The sequence below is a fragment of the Leptonotus elevatus genome, chromosome 12 (genome assembly GCF_054856555.1).
Source record: "Leptonotus elevatus isolate MCC_2025b chromosome 12, RoL_Lele_1.0, whole genome shotgun sequence".
Classification (NCBI taxonomy): Eukaryota; Metazoa; Chordata; class Actinopteri; order Syngnathiformes; family Syngnathidae; genus Leptonotus; species Leptonotus elevatus.
The window spans coordinates 14956217-14978649 of NC_141250.1; the positions used below are offsets into that span (position 1 = coordinate 14956217).

At 38.6% G+C, this 22433-nt stretch overlaps 1 protein-coding gene across 3 annotated transcripts in view; it reads right to left on the reverse strand.

The window, feature by feature from the left end:
* Nucleotides 1-17825, reverse strand: part of LOC147164717 (ephrin type-A receptor 6-like) — a 110116-nt gene extending 92291 nt beyond the window's left edge. For 2 of the 3 annotated variants that reach the window (XM_086092075.1, XM_086092072.1), the window contains exons 1-2: nucleotides 17293-17825; nucleotides 8081-8145 (exon numbers count right to left, since the gene is read on the reverse strand). In XM_086092075.1, the coding sequence (XP_085948201.1) occupies nucleotides 8081-8145; nucleotides 17293-17371 (144 nt within the window). In that variant the 5' untranslated portion in view covers nucleotides 17372-17825. The remainder of the gene's footprint in view (nucleotides 1-8080; nucleotides 8146-17292) is intronic. The other variant, XM_086092073.1, reaches the window with a different exon arrangement.
* Between the last annotated feature and the right edge of the window lie 4608 nt (nucleotides 17826-22433).

Below are 22433 nucleotides of genomic sequence, written 5' to 3' on the forward strand. Positions count from 1 at the left end.
ACCAAAGACTGTTAAAAAATATGAAGCAATTTCAGACATCTTCTGAGATTCTTCTCATTATATTTGGTTGTGGAGCAGTTTGGCAGAAGACCAACTCGTTCTGATCGTTTTTTTGAAGCTGCTTTGGAAGTCACTGCCCCATCGGTTCTTCCGTAAGTGTTTTAAACCAAGTTGAACTTGATACTTGGACAGACTTTAAGGGCGCAGATCAGATCGTCTTTAAAGCATGCTATAGCGGATGGGACTGGGGGGGGGGGGGGGGGGGGTCTATTCAATCAAATGCACCTGGTCCTAGGGACTCTTGGCTCTTAAATGCTTTGGGCTCACCGGTTAACTGTCATTAACTCATTCACTCCCAGCCATTTTCATAGAAGCATTCTCACAGCTGCTTTACTGGATTTTGACTGATTTTGCAAGGCCCACAGAATATTGTCTTCTATTGCTATAGAAACATGGAACCTGTCAAAAGAAACAGAGTCTCTTCTTTCATCAGGAAAAAAGCACATTTGTTTAACGTTTTGCAGCAATTAGCATTAGAATATAGCTAAGTTGATATTCTTGGTGAAAACACAAACAAAACGAGCTTTTTGCAAAACATGGCCCTGGCTGATCTCTTATACTCTCATGTCACCTGCTGGCCTTTTTTGTAATAACTACCATTGCTTTAAGCCACCTCCTTATGTCAGAAGCTTTCTCTATGGCGCTTGCATAAAAAATTAATACAACTAACAAAAACATATAAATACGTTTTTGGGAGTGAAGGACAAAGTATTAAAAACATGTTCACACGTTTTGAATGAATTAGATGGCAATAAAAGTGTAAAGCCCCTTTCACACTGCACTTACTCAGTGGTAAAGAGTCACGCAGCATTACGAAATTAGTTGCCAGCATGCTCATATTTGGAAGTGCGGCCGTAAAAACCTACCAGGAAGTTAAAATGTAGATGTTGCCATTGGTTAGACTGCACCTCAACAAGATTTACCTTTCATTGTTGCAAAAGAAGGCCCCGACTTTGCTCATTTTAAGGAGGAAAACGGCAACAGAGAAAAGCTGAAATAAGTCAGACGGATTTGTAACCTTTTTAACAAATGTGTTTTCTTCCCACAGTGATACTGTCAGCTCATTGGCTCATATCCACCTGTCTGTCTTTCTAGTGAAATTAGAAGAGACGTCTTTTCTGCCCAAAGCCACCTGACTCCAGTGTGCAGAGTCTAAACCAGCTTGACTGGAAATGAGTGCAGACAATATGGGATCGTCTGGTCTATTCGATCAATTAGGCCAGAGGGAGCAGCAGACGCATAGCCAGAGTGAGCAAGTGCTAAAGCGCAGCTTTCAGCATCTTCGGACTATATAATATGTTAAGTGCATTTTAGAAAGCTCGCCAGACTAATCGTTCGACCCCAGTGTAATTGTATCCCTTGAACAGGCACCATGCTCTGACCCCAAATACCCAAGCCCACTTTCTGGTGGAGGGCAGGATCCACAAGAAGGAAACAAGATGTTTCTCTCTCCCGTCACTGCATGTAAAGTAGCGTACGTATGTGGAAGACAAAATGCAAAAGTGTCAGTACTCTGCAAGCAACTGCACATCATTTTGCTTTCTTTCCGTTTTTTTTTTCTTTTCTGTGATTATTAAGAGTAAAAATAACACAATGATGACATTCTCAGAATCAAAGTGACTGCAAGTGATGATGCATCTTCCATGTATCCACAAACTTGCTTTTTATTGATCACATTGATCAGCAGGTATGAAATGTCAACATTGCATCGATCAGTCTTGCTTTGCAGTATTTCCATTTTTCCTCTCCCATTTGAAAGTGTCAGGTTGCATTTTCATCAAACTCCTTTTTGCTTGTGGCCTGACACGCGTGCGTTAAAACAATACAACAGGTGAAGATTGAGCATTTTGTTCTCTTAAGAAATCAAAATACAATAAAAGTCATGCCGTGCGAGTGTCTTCCTTTGGTTTGCTCTCGGACCACAAAGAGTGAGACAAATGGATGTGTCAGACCTTGATGGAGCGCTGTGATTGCTCGGCTAGGTGCAAGGCTATTACTCGACGATATAGGCAGCAGCAGAGACAAATCCTGTTTGAATCAACCACACTTAATCTGTGAAACATGACAAGATGTTTCAGACAGCAAAGATAGCAATTGAAAGAAGACCGTGACCTCACTGAGAATGAGGAAATCGGAAAAAATATTCAGTGCTTGAATTCAAATGACTCGTTTCCTGTATTTTGTGGGGCACCCCCTGTTTGTCCCTCTTAAGTACGATCCACCAAGTGTTTTTACTTTTAGGAAAAGATAACTTGTTTGAATCATTTCATTGGTTAAAAATGTATATAAAACTCAACTTTATTTATAGAGCGCTTTATAATCAACCATTGGTGAATAAAAAGTGCTGTACATGGAGAAATGAGAGGCTTAGCACCTAAGATGAAGAAAGCCTTTTTTTAACAAAAGCAACAATTTAAAATTACTCTCCTATTTAAAGGAAAGTAAAAACAAATATATATTTAATTTTTTTTTGACTGTGCCAGGTAGGGATGGGAATCTTTGGGCACCTCAGGACTAAATAACGATTCAGGGGCTACGATTTGATTATAAAACGATTATTGATCCATGTTTTATTAATGTATATTGATGCACTTTTCCATTCATCTCACTAAGTATTGATCACTTGGAATGGATTAAAAAAATAAAACTCATGGTTCGGATCAAATCATGGATTTGAATCACGGATCAAAAAAAATTTCGGATCAGCAGAAAAAAAAAAAGACATAAATATAACTTTGTCTTCCTTTTATTTTATAAACAATTGTCAAATATGTCCATTTAGAATGTAGGAACACAAGCCATATTTGACATTTTGAGATGAATGTTTTTATTTATTGAATAGGAAAAAATGTTTTGTAAAGAAAATTAAAGAAAATGTTTTATAATATATATTTACTTAAGATGGAACCCAAAACAGCAGGGGCCCCAAAACTGAACCCTGTGGAACGCCAAAGTGTTCACGATAAGGCGGAGCGGGACCAAGGTTAACACAAAAATGTTGTGTCTGCCAGGATATAAACCACGATTGCAAAAAGCAAGATAAATCAATTAAAATTACTTATCAGATCTTTGTGAGGACCCTCCAAAGATTTTATTTAAAGGGCCTGCTATAATATGCAGTTAAGTAATCAGATGTTCCCTTTCATACCAGACAGCTATCCTTCGAAGATTTTAGATTGGTTTAAGATTGGGACTTTGTCAAACCTAAATAAAAGCCAATATTGACTCTTTCCAGTACCTCCCACTCACTTTCACTGTACTCCTCACGTGGTGAGGGTGAACCCAAAAAGCTGTCAGCGAGATGCCAAATGGGAGCACATTAGCTATCGGCCCCGATGTGTCCCTGAAAAGAAACAAGCCAATTAAGGAATCCCCCGCTACTGCTTAAGCCCAGTTGTGGCAGAGGTCACTAGGATGAACGATGCCATGCTAAATCATCCTACCATTTTCAAAGCCTCCATTGGGGGAAGCTGAGTGTTTCCAGATTATTTCTCATTTCTTCACTGGCGGCCATCACGCAATATGTCGGAGGAAAAATATGTCAGTCTTCTTCAAAGAAATGCACTCTCACTCCCTAATCGTGTCAGGTGTGCAGAAAGTGCTTTGAGATAAGATCCTGGTTGGTTAAACATTGCGATAAAAAGACTTTCTCGAGAAACTGCCTCTGCAGAAATAACATACAAACAATTGGACCTACTGTTTACCCTGAGCTTGACTCATTGACGTTCTTTCAGCGCCACTTTTCTGCCTTGTATACACTTACTTGCAAAACTTTCTTGAAGAAATGAGTCGTGTCATGTGGGAGGAGTTAAAATGCACGCAAATGGATAACAAATCCAAGGTATTGATGTGCCTGATATTTACCTTAACAGACTAACAAGGTGTCAATAATGAGCGTTTGCCTACATAAAGACTACTTCTATTACAGATGACTTTTCTAAATTGGTGTTTCGGACTTTAGGCCACTCTGGCCGCCCCCCCTTCCTCCCCTCCAATTCATCCACCCAGCACATGGGAAATGACTCATGCATATTTCAGCAGAGTGTTTGCCCATTCGGACTGGGACTTAATGTGGCTCCATGCAGACGCCAGATCAGGCCTCTCTCTCCCTTCACCTCACTCAGTCCTTCCTCCATCCACCCTGAGCTTCTTCACTTTCATCATAGCTCATTTACCTCAGCAAAAAACGATTTGCAGTGCATCATTTCTGCTGTGACAGAAATAACTGCCACATCTCTATCCTGATTGATTTTGTGAAATACCTATTCTTAAACTCTATTAATTGCTTTTTACTCTTTAATTATCCTAAATAGGCATAAATAATATACATGCTACATTGTGGAATCAAGGGTGAATGTGTTGTCTAATGATGTGGAAATGCCCTCCTTTAGTAATTTCATTGATAAACATGCCAACAGAGCCATGCTGATGGTTTTTACCGACAGTGAATTAAAATAGGACACTTTAATTCAAATGGACAATCAGCATAAATAGAATGTTAAATTGTAGAAATCTAGTACATGTTGTAAACATTTTATACAGCTTTCCAGAGTTCTGGCGATAGCTACCTACGGGGAAATGCACTGATATGAGAAAGACTGAGCACATATAGTCAAATAGTCAATTGATTGAAGTTGCACAATCAGTTTGTTCCCGCAACTTGGCTCTTTTGGTGCTAGCTCTGCTTCTCATCCCTGTATTGCAATTCTTTCCGTACGTCAAATGAGGATAAGTGACACTTTCTGATCTTTGAATGAGATTGTTCAAGAACTTCCACACATTATTATTATTATTATTATTATTAACAATAACAATAACAATAACAACAACAATAATAATAATAATAATAACTATTATTATAATTATAATTATTATTATATTTAGTAGTGCTGTCAACTAAAGTAATTCATTAATCACACTTTTTTTTCATAATTAATCATCATTAATCACAATTAATAAATTTTTTCTACTTCTGCTTCTACTTTCTTCTACAAAGCTTGTAATAGATATTTACTGGAGTACAATCTTAGAATTGGTATACAATCATCAACTAGAAAGTATATTTAGAATAAATGACTGTTCTAATAGCTTTAAGTAAAACTGAAAGCAAAAATGACCTTTCGTCCGTGTCTGTCGATTTTCGCACCAATGGCTAAGTGGGAGTAAATGAAACGGAGTTGAGTTCATTTTTAGCACCTCAAAGATTTGAAATTAATCTCCACAGTTAATGCTTTAATTTTGACAGACCTATTATTTATATCTTTATTATTATTGTAAGGACATCCACACATTTCAAATCGCGAGGCGCAATTTATATGTCAAGCTACCACTGGTACATCCCCGGCAGGCAGCTACAAGGTGGCTTACTCAACTGGCCTGATACCAGGCTGTGTCTAATATGGTGGGGATTGACTTCCTCTTGCCGGGTCCCAGGAAGAGAAGGGGATTTAAACTATTTTACCTCCCAAGATCTTCACACCTTCCCTCAGGCCCTCTCACCTTGATGCCTTAAATATTAATGCTAAATCCGTGGATAGTGGATGAGTGAGGAGGGGAGAGGGCTGACAGCTTAATCACGGCGGTAGTGGCCTCCCTTTGCCTTTTCCTCAATACTCTGGCTGGCTGTCACCACGACCTACATGATGTAATCACCCCCATAACCCTGATATGGGATCGTGCGGACCTTGCATGCAGAGAGACGAGCACAAAGAGGAAAGGGGGGACCTCGGGGATTCTGCTGAAGAGGATCGCTTAAGTCGATACTCAAAAGTAAGAGACTCTCAGGTCTTACAGAAGTGGGAGATTGCACAGTAATTGTTCAAACTGCAGTAACAAGAACTTTGCATTTTGAAACTTGCCTTCGCTGCACCTTTTCGTATATCTTCTTCCTTCAAAACATTGAATATTACCACTTGGCAGAGAGAAAGCTGTTGTTTTTAGGTGATAGTTTACCTCATCAAAAGTTCTCAGCAAGCCAAGTAGTAGTTTTAAATCTGTAAATTGCTCACTGGCAGAAAAAAGAAGAATAACTTTTTTTTTTTGAAGGGCTCATGGGAGAATGACAGATGAAAACAAATGAAAACGTAAGAGTAATTTGGGGAGCGAAACAGACAGTGAGATTTATTGAGAACGAGTGGATACTTAAAAGTAAATTTTGCAGACTTGGGAACTGCAACAGACAGATTTATACAATGTGGAAGTGGAATTAGGGAGCACAAAGGTAATAAATTGTTGTTGCATCGAGTAAAGTTGTCAGCAAATATGAGAGGCTAAACATGTCATGTACTGTCGAAGGGACAACGATTTATATTGGTACACTTTGCTGTAAGACTTGAGCACCGTCAGAAGAGCAGTGACTTGACAAATGTTAAAAAGGCAATAAACAAGATTTAGCCTATGGGCCTGGCGTAAAAACGGGTGTTTCTTCTTTTTGGTGCTGCGGCAAGTCTAGTCTACCATGTTTGGGACCACATTGTGCCTCGCTGAACATTATGGTACACGCACATCTCACAATTTATTGACAAAAAGCAACTTCTATTTTAGACTTGCAAAAAGCAGGTCTAAATGGTGGTGCGATGTGATTTTAATGCATTTGATAAATTTGATTAACATCATAAAAATATTTTAATAGCACCCCATTTACTGTGCCACACAATTTGGGGGATTGTGGGGTTTGGCGGGGTTTATTTGGGGGTGCAAGGAGGTCAATTGGCCATGTCATATGTGCGGCCAACTACATCATCCGCAATTAGAGGTCTTGCAGTTTATCGGTATAAACGCACTTTGCACGCGTCAATCTCATCTCTCAGAACCCAACTTTGCTCTAGACTTGTGCTAGGCACGTAATTAGGCCCTCTAGACTTTTGGTTGCTTTAGGTCAACTCAAAAGGAAGCAACTGAGACTTGGAAAGTCACAGAGGACAAAGGACAGGGACTCGTGATAGTTGAGATAGTAAATGTTCTACGAATTCAAATTATATACGAAAATAGAACTTATTAGCAGAGGTGGGCATCGTCATTGACTGGAATTTATGATTGATGGAAGTGTCCACCTTTTGGCGTGTGCTTCAGCACTTTCGGCGAATGCTTGATAATGCGAAAAAAATGCACAGACTGAGCACCAAATGAAGGAGGATTACTTAAATCCATCACGGTCCTTCTCAATCCGTGTATTTTTGTGAGGCTTTGCATTATCAAGCATTCAATGAAAGTGCTTAAGCACACGCCAAAAGGTGGGCACTTCCATCAATCATCAATTCCAGTCAATGACAATGCCCACCTCTGCTTATTAAAATTAAAAAATATATATTAAGTGTTGACTTGGTATACTATAAAATATCTAGATCATTGTCATTTTCAGTTCAATATAGCAATACCTTCAGATGGCATAACACTTGTGTTCACATTTTCAGTCAGGTAGGATACCACTGTTGTGCTTGAGGCGCCTTGTCTGAGCAAAATGGAAATACCATTTTTGAGTAGTAGACTGTCATAAATATAGTGTTAGGCACAGTGCATGCAATCATTTTACTCTTGTATTGGAGCACTGGCAACCAAAGGTGAAATGAGGTCTAAATGCACAGTGAAATTTTATTCACTCAGCATTGCTATGCTCTCCTGTAGATGCTGTATGTATTTATACTGTATAAAAGATTTTTTTTTTTTTAATGTGACATTATTATAACTGCTGCTGGACATTTGGACTAATGGCCATCCAATTTGCTTCCCACCGGTTCACTTAAGGGAGTAGAATATTTGTGTGGCTCGACTGTGACGTGTACGGAAAGGAATTGACAAGGAAAGATTGAACCACATTATAAAAGCCTCCTAAGAGATGTTATCTCATTATTTGTTTCCAAGTTACCTTATTTCCCACGAGGCCAGAGAGGCGACTGACCGAAAACAAAGATGTACACGTCACTATAATCGATCCGGTAAATGCAACTAAGACCTTCCCCAAAAAAACACCAACGTGGAGGGTAAATACAGAAACTGTAATAGTTGGGCACGGAATCCTTACCCCATTTATAGGATATGTCTTCCATCCGAGCTCTCCCAGCACAGACGTTGTATCCAGCAGCACAACTGAAATGAAAAAGAGGGGGGAAATCCACCCATTATCCATCTGTCAGCGCACAAAAGTTCCATTTTCACGCTGGAAATTGAAATATCAGTCATAAACATGTTCATTTAGTCATTTTATCATAACAGGAATGAGTTTTCTTGGATGAATATTTATCAGCATGGCAACACACACACTAGGAACAACAGTGTTGCCACTTGCCACGCAATTTTGGAACTGATAGATTGCCCTCAAATTGCTGTCAACAGTCCATTCCCTTGCTTGCCATCCACCGTTTTTTTTGTCATTTTCAGCCACAATATCTGCTGCCTTTGCTGTGCGGCTAAGATAGAAACACAAATACAGCTGGAGTCCAACCTTGCCATGGAAATATTTTGAAAAAATGCATTGTTTTTAAAACAGTTCCCATGTGTTTCAATGACATGACATGCTCCCTTCAAAATACCCCATGGATCATGAATTATAGCACATTTTTTACAGTCTTTGGAGACCAGATGAAATCAGACAGTAAAATCAGGAATTGTATTTTCACATGTGGAGGCAGCACTTCATTACACTTAGTACCATCCATCGTCATAACCGCTTCTTCCACACAAGGGTCGCGGTGCTGCTGGAGCCTATCTCAGCTGTCTTTGGGCAGTAGGCAGTATACACTCTGAACTGGTTGCCAGCCAATCACAGGGCACACGCAGATGAGGGCACACACAGATGAACAACCAGCCACACCTAGGGACAATTTAGAGGAGACCGGAGTACCCGGAGAAAACAAGCACAGGCACGGGGAGAGCATGCAAACTCCACTCAAGAAGGCCGGAGCCCGGACTCGATCTTACGTCCTCATCACTGGGAGGCAAACATGCTAACAAGTCACCCACCATGCCACCCGCACCTAAAAAAATACTTTTTAATGGGCCTTATTTAAAAGTATTGGGTTCACATAAATGCAGATACTAGCCACCAATACTGAAGGAAAAAAAAGCTCTGTAGAAGCCTGATAACGATCTTGTTCATCAATCAGTTGTGTTGATGGAGGGAGACGTGGAAAACTGGTAGGACAGCGGCTCTCGATGACCAGGGTTACCTACCCCTGCACTACACACTCGCACCCGTCGACGGGAACGCGCAACCGAGGGGCACAAAGGCGGAAACGCATGAACTGAGACGCGGCCCACACGTCTCAAACAGGAAATGGAAACAAAGCTGATGTGTAAAAACCAGGAAGTTGGAAGTCCTGCCTCCTCCGTGGCATTAACACCATAGAGAAAGGAGAGAGACCTATACTTATAAATAGTGGGAAATGTTCTTTCTGATTTTTGGAAATACTAACATGTTTCATATATCTGTTTATTAAATTTTTGACAGTTATAAATATAAAAACGTTAAGCATTGTGACCGGATGTATCAAATATGACACAAATCAAAATTAAACTGCACTAAAAAACTAGCCACCAGAGGGTGCTCGAACTGCACGACTTTTTTAACTGATGTGCTGCTTTTAATATCGTGACATGACGACAACGATATATTGTGGCAGTTTTAATATCGCAATATCACAATATTGCCGTTATTGCTACATCCCTATTTGTTTGTTCAAAAGGACCAATAAATACTCTGTTTACAAAGAATCAAAATGTTCTATCATATATTTCATGGTTCAGACTTTATAGGGTTAAGTCAAGGTCTGGAAGAAATGAAGACATAGCATAACGATACTGCACACTCGATTTGAAGTGGTTTAAATCAAATAACAAATTTCTACGTTCTGAGTTATCAGTGAAGAAGCTGATGATAAGCAACAAACAGCTTACCCCCTAAATCTGTCTGAGCGACCATCGACTAACAATATTAAACACACAAACACACACAAGCGCACGCACGCACGCACACTTCTGGCAAATCAAAGCATTATCAGTAACAACGTCCATTTGGAGCTGTGAAACTGGCCTTTAGGGGTGCGGCTGATTATACCGACAAACACTCTCTAAGTGACAACATTTCCTGTATAAATCACCAGTCATGTAATCATTACACTTAGCGTGTTACAGAATTGCAACTGACAGGGCTTCAAATAACGACTATTATCATTTATAAACCGCTACGTTGGGGTATAGGGGAAGTGACATTTACATCTTTGTGGCTATTCTCTGACAAATCTGAGGGAAGCAGAGAGGAAAATGGGACCTTTTTTTTTTGCGTCAGTTATGAGCCAATCCAGCTCTGAAGGAGCTTGTAAAGTGGTGCAACTGCTCAGTGACGTATGCCCACCTTCTGATATAGGAAACACTGACTTTGCCCTACTCAAGTTTCCACAGTCACACTTTCTTTGCTGCTTTTAGACAAAATTGTTCGCTGTTTTTTTTTGTGGCCCATTTGTAGTGTATCTGACTTTCATGCAGCTGGTACTCCAACTCATCCACATCTATACATTTGAGAAACAGTACAGAAAAAAAGTAGAGGGGTGTCTTCTTTTTTTTTTTTTACCTCATTTTGTTTTTCTGCATCTGTATCTCATTTTAAAATCAGCCCTCGTCTGCCTCACCATGTTCAGTTTTTGTGTTGTGTTTGTTGTGTGTAGTATTTTTACTTTTTAGAAATGAGGTTTTGTTTAACCCGCTGTTAGCTGTCCCTTTTGATGAAATCACATCCTTTGATGCTCATCAGATACAATTAAGCCAGATGCAAGTCCAGGTAAGAGTTGATTGACTATATATATATATATTTTAAATTGGGCTGATTTGGGGGCGCTAATTGGCGAACCACCAGGCTTCCCATTCTGTCCATATTTGAATTGAAGATAATGTCTTTATATTGACCGTAGAAAGTTAAAAACGGAAATTACATCTATTTACGTAATGACATTGTCCATGTGTCGCAGTTTCAATAAAGTTATGTGTAACTGTCATTCATGCATTTAAACAGGTTATCCTAAATGCATCAAAAAACTGAATTTTGACTTTAACCCGACTGCATGCAAACAGCCTGTGAGGACAAATTCTTTGACCAATACATCTGATTCAAGTGTGGAATTGTTAGCTGGGCGTAAAGTGTGGAGCGATGACTGGCAGTTCCCGACTGATCGCACGATGGCCGGATGCATTTCCGCCATGTCAGCGTGTGTTTGAATTTCTGGTCCACAAAGAAAATGCCTTCTTGATGTGTTTTGACAGTCAGAAACTGTTTGAAAGTCTGCTACAGACACTTATGGGGCTTAAGTGGAACAGCAACATACAGAGTGGCTGCCAGCTGTGTGATTAGTCATTTGCTTTGACTTTCTGTTACAGACAAGGCATACCATTGCAATCATTCACCTTTGGAGGTGCCACCGAAGAGAGAGTAACAAATCTCATTTCATTATTTTATAAGACTCTTCTAATTCTAACATTTCAATGAACCACTTTGAAATACACAATTGTATTCAGAAGACGGTTTACAATCGGGTCTTTAATCATGACAGAACAAATAACAGGCTTGCAAACAGCAAGCAGTGAGCAAGCAGTAAACTTTTAATTTGCCCATAAATGGGCACTGATTCATTTGAAAAAAACCTGTCCTGTAAGATTACGATATCAATTAATCACTGATTTAGCATCTCAACTGGCGTGTAAGCCGTAACGTTGAATCCCTTCTACTTTTCTCACCTTTGTTCTTTGAGCTCGGTTTAATATTTGCTTCATGGTGGCTGAATTTGGAAGAGTTCCCTTCTCTCTCGCTCTTTCCATGCATGTGAATGTCACGTCAGGGCCACTGCCAGGTCGAACAGACTAGCTGGCAAAAGCCAATGGTTTAATTGGCCATCATTAGGCCACGTTGTGCTGCTTACCTGCCCAGTAACTTCCTCAGGGGATGGCCTGATTACTGAAGGTTGGCCCGTTTGCTCTCACACTGCAGTGGCCACTTCTCTTACTTAATAAAAAAATAAAAAAATGTGTTGTTGTTGTTTTTATTATTATTATTATTATTATTATTATTCCATGATTTTTTTGCCGTTCAACTACTTCTACATTTCTCAACTGATTCATGCCATTCCAACTTCAATAGGTTCCAAAAATTCACGCTTCACAAGCCGTTACTTTTCTCATTCCGAACATTCACAGTCTTTCTACAATTCAACATTGCTAGGGTTAGGGCTCGTATCGTTCCTATTCATAATTCAATATTGGTTAGATTCAAAGTCCATTCAAATCAATTTAAATTCCCCTAATTCTGTATATTTCAATTCATTTAATTCCTACATAACAAAAGTCAAATTTTACACATTTTCAACAATATAATTTCACCTAATTCCATAAAAAAAAATCATTAAATGCATGCATTTCACCACTACTATTCAAGATCATTGTATATTGTTCATTGCCATTCAATATCAGTCCAAAATCATTCAATAACATTTAATATAATTCCATATCTTTCAACAACATTCCACCTCATTCAATATCATTCCACGTTTCTAAATCATTCATTCAGCATTCACACACAATTTCTCCAGAAATTGCTTCATCTAGTGAAAACAGAGAATGACAATCAATGTAAGTAACATTGATCTGAATCTGTTCTGCGGCTGCAGATTTACATTTCTTCACTGATTTGCATTTCATACATCCACACTTGTATTTCTGAAAGAGGACATTACTTTAACAGTGTGCACTAGATATGTCTCAACACACAATAAATATCCATCAATACTTTGCCCTATCCTCTATAGAGTTATCTTTCAGGAGGGCACCCACAGACTCTGCCTGGAGCAGGCGGTCCATCGGGACTTCCACTGGTTTGATATAAATAGAACATGAGCCGGCCAACTCACAAATAAATGGAGCTCCAGCGGAATTATGACATCTCCTGTCCGTCCTAGAGCCCTCGCATGCCTCACAAACACCCTGAAATAGGAGCATATCCGTCGGCAGAACTTTTACAGCTATTATTTCATGTAAATTTGCAGGATTCCGAAAACTGCGATACTGGCTGCGGGTCAGTGCTGTCTACGGTAAATTCAGCACGTCAACCAATATTAATGATACCTTTTTAATAAAGCGTCCTCACAAAGAAAATCTGTCCTAAATGCAAATACATGGCAAACTTTGATGCAAAAGTTGACTGGACTATTTTAGATTTACTTTAAATACTCCCTCAAATCCTCTAATCCAAACCTGCAGGTGAGGCACTTACTGAAAACGTTTCACATGACGCAGGAGACGGTTACCACCAGAGGCGCGGTAAGCCATCGGGAATTTCAAGAGAATCTTGAACGACCAGTCCATTCCAGGGGGAAAGTGATGCGCATCAGGGCCGGTAAACTGAACTTTCCATTGATCATTACAGGGAATGTGAGGTTAACTTGCCAACAGACGAGCTGTTTATATGAAAGGAGCCTGTCTTGGCTCCCTCCTCTGGGGAGTCCGATCACTACGGAAGGGAGACGGCGTACTTTTTAAATTCAAATACGATTCCATTACATTGGAAGTTTAGCAATACCAACACAATGAAATATTATATTTACATGACAAATACTGGCCATTTTTATTAGTATAGTGTAGTATATTAATTCTAAAACAAAAAAGTAAAATAAATGACAAATATGAATGAAACTATCACGCAAAGATGAAAAAATTTATTTTAGAACTGAGTACGATTATTTCAATAATTGATCAATCTGTTGATTATTTTGTTGAGTAGTCGATAATTCTGAAAAGGCTCAACAAAACAGAATAATATTCTGAGCGTGCAAAAAATGCAAACTAACTAATTGTGATTTAATTACTGGTTTGGTCTGTACAATGTGAGATAATAGGCAAAAATATTGATCATTGGTATAAGGAGATGTTTGCAAAGATCTTATTTTGAACAGACACAAAAACAATCAGTCAGCTTTTTTTTAAGTCTACAGAAATCCAAAAATTACTTTTGAGAGGCTGAAATTTTGAGGATTTGGGTTTTTTGTCACATCATATAATAAATATAATACAAATAGCCAGTGATTAAAATCATTTCAGCTCACTATCAAGTAATGATTTTGTCATTTAATGCTTAAATCCAAAAACCGCATAGGCATGCTTTGGGATAGAAAATGCCATTTGACAGCCACTAAAATCAAACATTCCAAAATATTTAATATAGGCTAAAGCAGGGACTAACAATATAACTCAGCTTTTCCCAAAAATAACTCACCAGTGATGGGAAATTATTTCATAGAAATGTTGCAGGTGTGATGATGACCATCATAATCATAATCCGGTTAATCAATTAGATAAATATCAGTGCTGTTTATTAATAATGACAAATTCCGAAATGTCAAATAGGTAGCCTTTAATCCGTAGCCGAGAAGTAGCTTTCATTTTCGAAAAGGCTGGTGACCCCTGGGCTAAAGAGGGGTATACATTCATGGTGATTAAGTGTGATTTAGTGTTCAGTGGCTGATTAAAGCTTGTTCCTAAGCGTTCACCTATATACTAGACAACAAGGTCAAGGACGTGAAGAGAGAGGCAACAAAGACAAAAGAATGTGCGGTCCTCATTCTCAGTTACAGAATTACCGCGTGTACAGTATTCCCAACATGCATTTGTGGCTGCCTTTAGACTTTCTCACAAGAGTGTGTTAGATCTTCCCTATGGCCAACACGTTGGCCAAGGATGGATTACATCTCTGATTTGTAATTCCCGAAACTCGGCCTCCTCAGCAATGTGGGAAATAAGGAACAAAGACCTCATCTTTAGATTACCTTTATCCTGAGTCAAAAGGCTCTCAAGGAATCAGGTTAGTGAATTGGATTCATGAATTTTCATCATTGAGAAGATCGCTGCTGTCGACTTTAGGAGGAGAAAAAAAAATGGAGATTCATTAATGACAGACGGTTTGCCTATGTGAAGGCGATGCTGTTCAAACTTACAAATAACGTTGTTATATGTCGTTTTTTGGTTTTGATTGGTCTCCCAACAGCCAATAAAAGCTCCTATTTTTTTCTTGGAAATCCCAGCCCTTTGCAGTTCTTTGTTCCTGATTTCAAAAGCATCAATTTACACAAGCGTGTCCGAATGGAAAAGTGTTGGCTTCCGTTTCCCATCGGCATATAGGCGCACAAAGTACAGCTGACCAATGAAATGAAAACGTGATTTAGGGAAATCCTATTATCAAGTATGAAGTAGACAGCCACCATATACCATTGCAGCGTGAACTACAACCATATATAATGTTAACCACTACTGTACAATCTGTGTCCATTTATTTTTTTTAAATAAATGACCCATTTATTTTAATACAATTTTAATAAAATAATCTCACTGAATGTTGCGAATGCCTCTTGATGTTAGTGTCATACTGAACCAAACTACCAGACAGTGAATGTAGCTTGATTTCCCTGAAATGAGTGATCCAATTTCAACAAATATGTTAGAAAAGGCTTATTTATTGCTATATATTATAGAAAGCAATAGGCACAAATAGGTATGGGCGAGTACCGATACCATATAGCAGTATCGGGTCGATTTGTGCTGACAACTGTGGCTGTTTTATGAACAGGAACTAGAAAGTAGAAGAATAGAAAATTGCCATTAATTTCATCAGGAAAAATTCTATATTGTTGTCTTTCCTTAAAATGACTAGTACTAGTGGTATCGTTATCGGCGACTGCTCAAGAGTTGAGTACTCATACTGGTATCAGTCTAAAAAAAAAGTGGTATCGAACATCCCTAGGTAGAATAAACCTAAAGAAAATAAGTGATGGCTTCCTGCAAGTGAATTAACTTTGTGTTCACTTAACCAAGCCTCGATTTCACACAGAGTAACTCAATTTGTGGGTAAATAGAGATCCTAATTACTTTGCTTTTTTTGTGATGTTTTTTGTTTGATAGCGTACGGCGAGTTTTTTTTTCGAATGAATGCCTTGGCTCACTAATGTCCTGCCGACTAATCGAGACTGAATCAACAGTGCTGACAGTGCAGACAAGCAGTGCACTTGTCGCTTTTGCCTCAAGACGCAATTAATCAACAATCATTTCCACGCAATCAGCACAATTATTAACAATCAAGCAAACGATTATCATGCGCTTCCCTTCGGAAAATCTTGGAAGAATACCAAATATATATATATATATATATATATATATATATATATATATAGCTGTACATCAACAAAACCAATCATATTACATAGAAATATTAAGAGATCATTTTATAACTATGACAAACACGGCACGGTCACACATTCAAATTCAATTGGGCAAAGTAGTAGAATACCTGTAAAGGAGGGCAATCGAAAAAAATAATCGATAACCTGATTGATTGCTCTTGTGCTTATTATGACGACCCACAAGAGAGCATGGAAGTGGCAATACTTTCACACACGGAGGAACGTGTGGGAGTGTGAACACAATCACAGACGCTCTAATTTACACCAACATACGCCTGCGACCTTAAACACACTCGCACATTCACACACGCCTGAAACGCATGGAAGCATCACATCATAGTACAAACAGAGGTAACGTTAACGTATGTCGTCAATGAACAATTTTACCTGTTGGTAAGCTCTTTAACCACCCACCATGAGATAGAGAAGACGACGCGCACGCACGCACGCGCATTCTCACTCTGTCACTCACTTATCATTCAATCTGTGCTTGTCCTCTTGCGGTGTACGTGATTAAATCAGGTAGAGCACCATCTTCTCTCCACATGAAGTTATTTTATTGATTTTTTATTTGTCATCAAGCCGTCATATTGAGCATACTTGCATGTTATTGTACTAATAAATCAAAAAAGTCAGAAATGTTCTACATTACATCGAATCTCAGTATTCGAATAGCCTGAAATGAGGCAAAATTTGGTCACCAATATGTAAAAATACTTTGAGCTACATTGATATTTATGCAAAGTACTTTTAATTATACCATTTAATAGAAGATAATTGATTTTAATTAAGGCATTTTAGTTGAGTGGCATTAGGTACAAACCCATTCCAAAGTAATAATTTGTATATGCCGTTTACAATAGATTATGTCTAAATATTTAGATTTTTAAAAAAAAAACAGCAGTTGTATCCCATTTATAAAGCACAGGCATAATCCAAAAGTTAGACTAGTAATATTTTTTTGTGATCTTTTGAAACGCATGTATGATGTCAGAGACTTTTTGCAATGCATTGAAGCGTGTCTCACCTTGGTTGCAGTGGCCACAGCGAGCGAGGACAATTCCAAGAAAAAGTGCAACAGGGACAAATGTTGGTCCAACACTCATCTCTGCTGCAACATCGGTCACCGGCTGCAGCGGAGCCGACAGCGAATTAAGCACGGCAGGGTCGTGCAAAAAAAAAAAAAAAAAAAAAAAAACACCACTGGCTCTGCTCCGAATCACATTTGGTTCCGTTTCTTGCTCATCATGAGATCCATCCCTTCGCCGCGTGAGGAACTTTCAAAAAGATCAATTATCAGTCAAGAAACAGTATAAACTTCGCACATTTCCTGCCGGTTCTCAAGTTACTGCATGACTTGAAACATTGCGCAAAAATCTTTGCACCGAGGCGACATCGCGCACGCGGTGGAGGTCCCTAATCGTGTTCCGACGTGCTCCTTTCCGGACCGCTGCAGCAGCCAGCGAGCGAGGTTGGGGAAAGGATGACGATGATGAGGGCAGGAGGAGGAGATGAAGCACGCGGCGGCGGCTGAGACTGCGCGCATCTGTACTGGAGGCTCGGCACTAGAGGGGGTTAGCTGACAAGGCAATGTGTGTGCGCGTGTGTGCGTGTTTGTGTGCGCCAGGAGACCGTTATGGGGACACGTTTATGCCATGTGCTTCCACAAGATTACAGTGGCGTCATATAATGAACCCCACGAAGCACGCTGAATGAGTGGTTAGGTTACATCTGTCTCACAGTTTGGGTTCGAATCCCTGCTCAGGCACGTACCCTGCCAAAATTTAGGGATGACTTTGAAAATCATTGCTTTAATAATAATAATAATAATAATAATAATAATAATAATTAGGCTGTATTTCTGATTCATGTCATTTTTATTAACTCATCACTGCCATTGACGGCTATGGACGTTAAAAATTAATTTGAATTATTTCTATTAGTTTCACTTTTTTCCCCCACTTTTGTTAACAAGAGTATGAAAACCTAGAAGAAAATTATTGTACATTTAGAACAGATATAAAATTTGTGATTAATCGTGAGTTAACTATTGAAGTCATGCGATTAATTACAATTACAAATTTTAATCGCCTGACGCCCCTAATTTTTAATAATTTAATCGCCTGACGCCCCTAATTTTTAATAATCTTTTCTTAAAAAATATATATTATTTAAAAAAAATGTCTAGGTTGTCATACTCTTGTTAACAAAAGTGAAAAAAAATGTTAAACTAATAGAAATCGTTCAAATTATTGTTTTTACGTCTATAGCCTTCAATGGCAGTGAATGAGTTAAAAACAAACAAACATTGCTTCTCTTTCACAAATGAGGACAATTCTAATATAGTGGGTCCACAAATATTGTCCTGATTTTGAACGGATACTTTTTTTTCCCCTTTCACATAGAACTATCTGATACCACTTTTTTCACTTTTTTTTTTCCAATACCAAGTACAGCTACCACATGACATTTCTAAATAAGATCATTTTAAATTGTTTTAATTGTATTAAAAAAAAGATTTATGGACATAAAAATATTTATCAACATAAAATGTCCTTCAGGACATTAAACAATGCATTCACGTACCCCAATTTGTGATCTCTGTCCACTCTTTGTAGCATATCAAAAATGATCATGCGTACAGCTTCTGTGGAACGAGCTGGTCTAGGGTTTCAGGGAGTCGGGGGTACATAAACCTTACTCTATAAAGAAAGAAGTCACAAGCAGTTAGGTCCGCTGACATTGCAGGCCACTCGCAGAACACCTGATCATCTTATCCAGCACGGACCATTAATCTGTTTGGCAGGTGCTCATTGTAAAATCTCCCGACAGCGAGATGCCGGTGTGGCAGTGCATCATCTTGGCAAAGAAATGTAGCATCAGAAGCTAGTTGTGGAAAGGTGTACTTGGTTATCACATCCAGGTAACTTTGACTGGTAACAGTTCACCTTTCAAAGAAGAAGAGGCCATGAAGGGCGGTATAAGACTGAAATAAATAAAGAAATCTCAATAGGGAATGGACTCCATCTATACCACTATATATAAAATGATTTTAGATATCACAATGTCATGAAATCAGAAAGTGATTGGTAAAGTTGCGTGACCATTTTTTGGTTCAACCAATAATATTGTTGAGGAATTGTATCCAAATGTACACATTTTGACTCCAATCGATTCTCTCCATCCAAATGCAGTGCACCGGTGAACTGCCAAGGCAGCAATGTCAGCCAAGATCGAAGGTCTTCCCCCCTCACCTTCATGGACGGCTCATGAGTGAATAAGCAAACCGTCCCGCTGTCTCGCCGGCTTAAACAAAGCTATGCTGGATGCTGTGATGATACCCAGTCAATCAGGGCATATAGGAACAGCTCGCCGTCAGCACAGCGAAGGTAAATACATCAACATCACCATCCGTCGCACGTGCTTAAGTGCCAGCCAATCGCCACACAATGGGAAAGAACTGTCAGCTGACATTGTCTATGCAACCACAAAAGAGATACATGCTGCAGCCAAAATTCTACATTTTGACAGAAATACCCTATATAGTGTATTTCCTTCATAATTAGTGTCTTCTTCAACACAATACTTTCCCTTTTTCCATTTCAGACTAGCATTTTTGCTTTTCTAAGATGCTATTCCTCGACCACAATAACTACATTTCCCTCCACTACGTCATCATTGTTTGGTCAATAAAAAAAAAAAAAAAAAAGACATGTCAATAAAAGCAGATTATGTCCCTCTGGAAGGTGAAACTGGTGACAAGACTCCAGTCTCACAAGAATGATGATTGAAGGAGATAACCCACTTACAAGAAGTCCTCTCTGGCTGCCCCCTGCAATGATTTGGTTTCCGTTGCCGTAATGGTTTCCAGTGAGGTGTGACTGTTGTGTATAGGGCCTAACTGTGAGCTATTATTCCCCCTGTGCCGATAGAACAAGCTCCGTCCATTTGTACTCATCACTGGCAAAAAGCTGGAACAAGACCACATCAGCAAAGCTGACAGCGAGGATGAAACTTTATAACGCTAACAGGTTCACTAAAGTCCTCATCATAGCAAGGAATCAGAATGTACAGTGTTGACTGTTTAAATTTTTTTTCTCGTGACTTCCTAAAATGCTTTTGATAATTAGACCGTCAGTGAAGTAAAGGTGAGTGATCAATCTTTTTGATCGTTCTCGGTTTAACCAGGTGAAGTGAATTTGGGAGAAATTATAAAAAAAATAGATAAGCTTGAGAAATGCTTGTAAATTTTTTTTGACTCATTCACTGCCATTGACAGCTATAGATGTAAAACATTCTATTAGTATTAGTATTTCTATTAGTTTCACATTTGTTTCCACTTTTGTTAACAAGAGTATGAAAACCTAGAAAAAATGTATGGTACAGTTAGAACAGATATAAAATTTGTGATTAATCTTGAGTTAACTAGTAAAGTCATGTGATTAATAACAATAAAAAAAAAATTGCCTGATGCTCCTAATAAAAAAAAGAAAAGGAAAGATTATTAAAAATTAGAGGCGTCAGACAATTAAATTTTTAATTGTAATTAATCGCATGACTTCAATAGTTAACTCACGATTAATCACACATTTTATATCTGTTCTAAATGTACAATAAAAAAATTCTAGGTTGTCACACTCAAAAAATGTGAAACTAATAGAAATAGTTCAAAAATAATTTTTGACGTGTACAGCCGTCAATAGCAGTAAATGAGCTAATTGTTGTTTTTTAACCATACCTATGATTATATATATATATATATGATTATAGTCATTCAAAACATTTTTAAAATCAGGTTTTCTAAAATCTTGACTAATGTATGCAAATTGCCAACAACATGCCCTCGCATGATCATAATAGGTGCAGTGAACGGCTTAAGACCAATGCTAGAATGCTAATGTGGCTAACTGATAAACGAGCATATGGACTAACTGCAGGACACTAGCACAGAAAATATACTTATCTGTAGTTTTGTCAATAAACCTGTGTTGTGAAGAACATCAAAATAAGGAGTCATACGGCAACAACCGGTAAGCGCTTATTTAGACAAGAAATAAAAATGTCAGACAGTCTATATTATGTACATTTTATATTACGTAAATTTGATTTAGTAGACATTAAATATCATGTTGGAATGCAAGTATGTTTAAAAAAAATGTGGACAAAAAAAATCTGAATTGTTATTGCTATTTGCACATTATCGGTTGATAATTTTAGATTTATTTATTTTTATTTTGTATTCATGGGAAATTATGGCAATAATGATAAATATGTGCAATATAAATATTGCGACAGAGAAACAGAGGTGGGCAATTTACAAAAGTTTGTTGGTCCGTCATTGTCAGCCTGTCATTTTTTTTCAAGCCGAACCAAACTGTAATCATCCGTCCAGACAGTCAGTCATTAAAATGGACGTCCGTCAGTGACTGAGAAGTCTGTCGGCGCTTGACCCGGTTAGTGACGATTACACTGACGGACGAAAACTCACCTCCGTCAGTACTTAGTCCATCATATTTTTTTTACGTTTCTTGTCATTCATCAGTCGTCAGCAAAACGGGTGTCCATCAGCGATGGACTTCCGGAAAGTCCGCCACTACTGATTGAATGCCCACACCTGTGCAGAGAACCGCACAAATCTTACAGCATCAGCTTTGCAGTCCAGCTGCATGTCTGTGGTTACCCACCTCCCCAGCTGCCTAATGGGCCACAGGCTTTAATCTGGATGGCCATGGTGTTTAGGAGAGTGAGCAGAGCAAATAGCGAGAGGAGATCATTAGAGCCAAAAGTGGGTATGCCAGTAACCCCGATCGGTAAAGAGATGTTTGGCCATCAGTCAAAAACGCGGGAAATGGGATGAGTATGTGGTCATATCTAAGGACCGACACCAGATAGGCCATCATAAACCCTTTATAAACCTCCTTCACATCGTTTATTTTGAACTACAGTACTATTTTACTTAGATGTTAGCATTGCTGACCAAAATGCCCACTAACAAGTTTAATGTAGAACACATAGCCATGTAAAACAAGGGGAGCTTTTGAAATACTTCCGTCTCACTAATTTACTCTCCAAAGGCTCAATTAAAAAGAAATCACTGTCAACACAATTAGACTTATATTGGTAGAATCTCCCAAAATGTGGCGGCATTCATGTCATTATTAGTTTAAA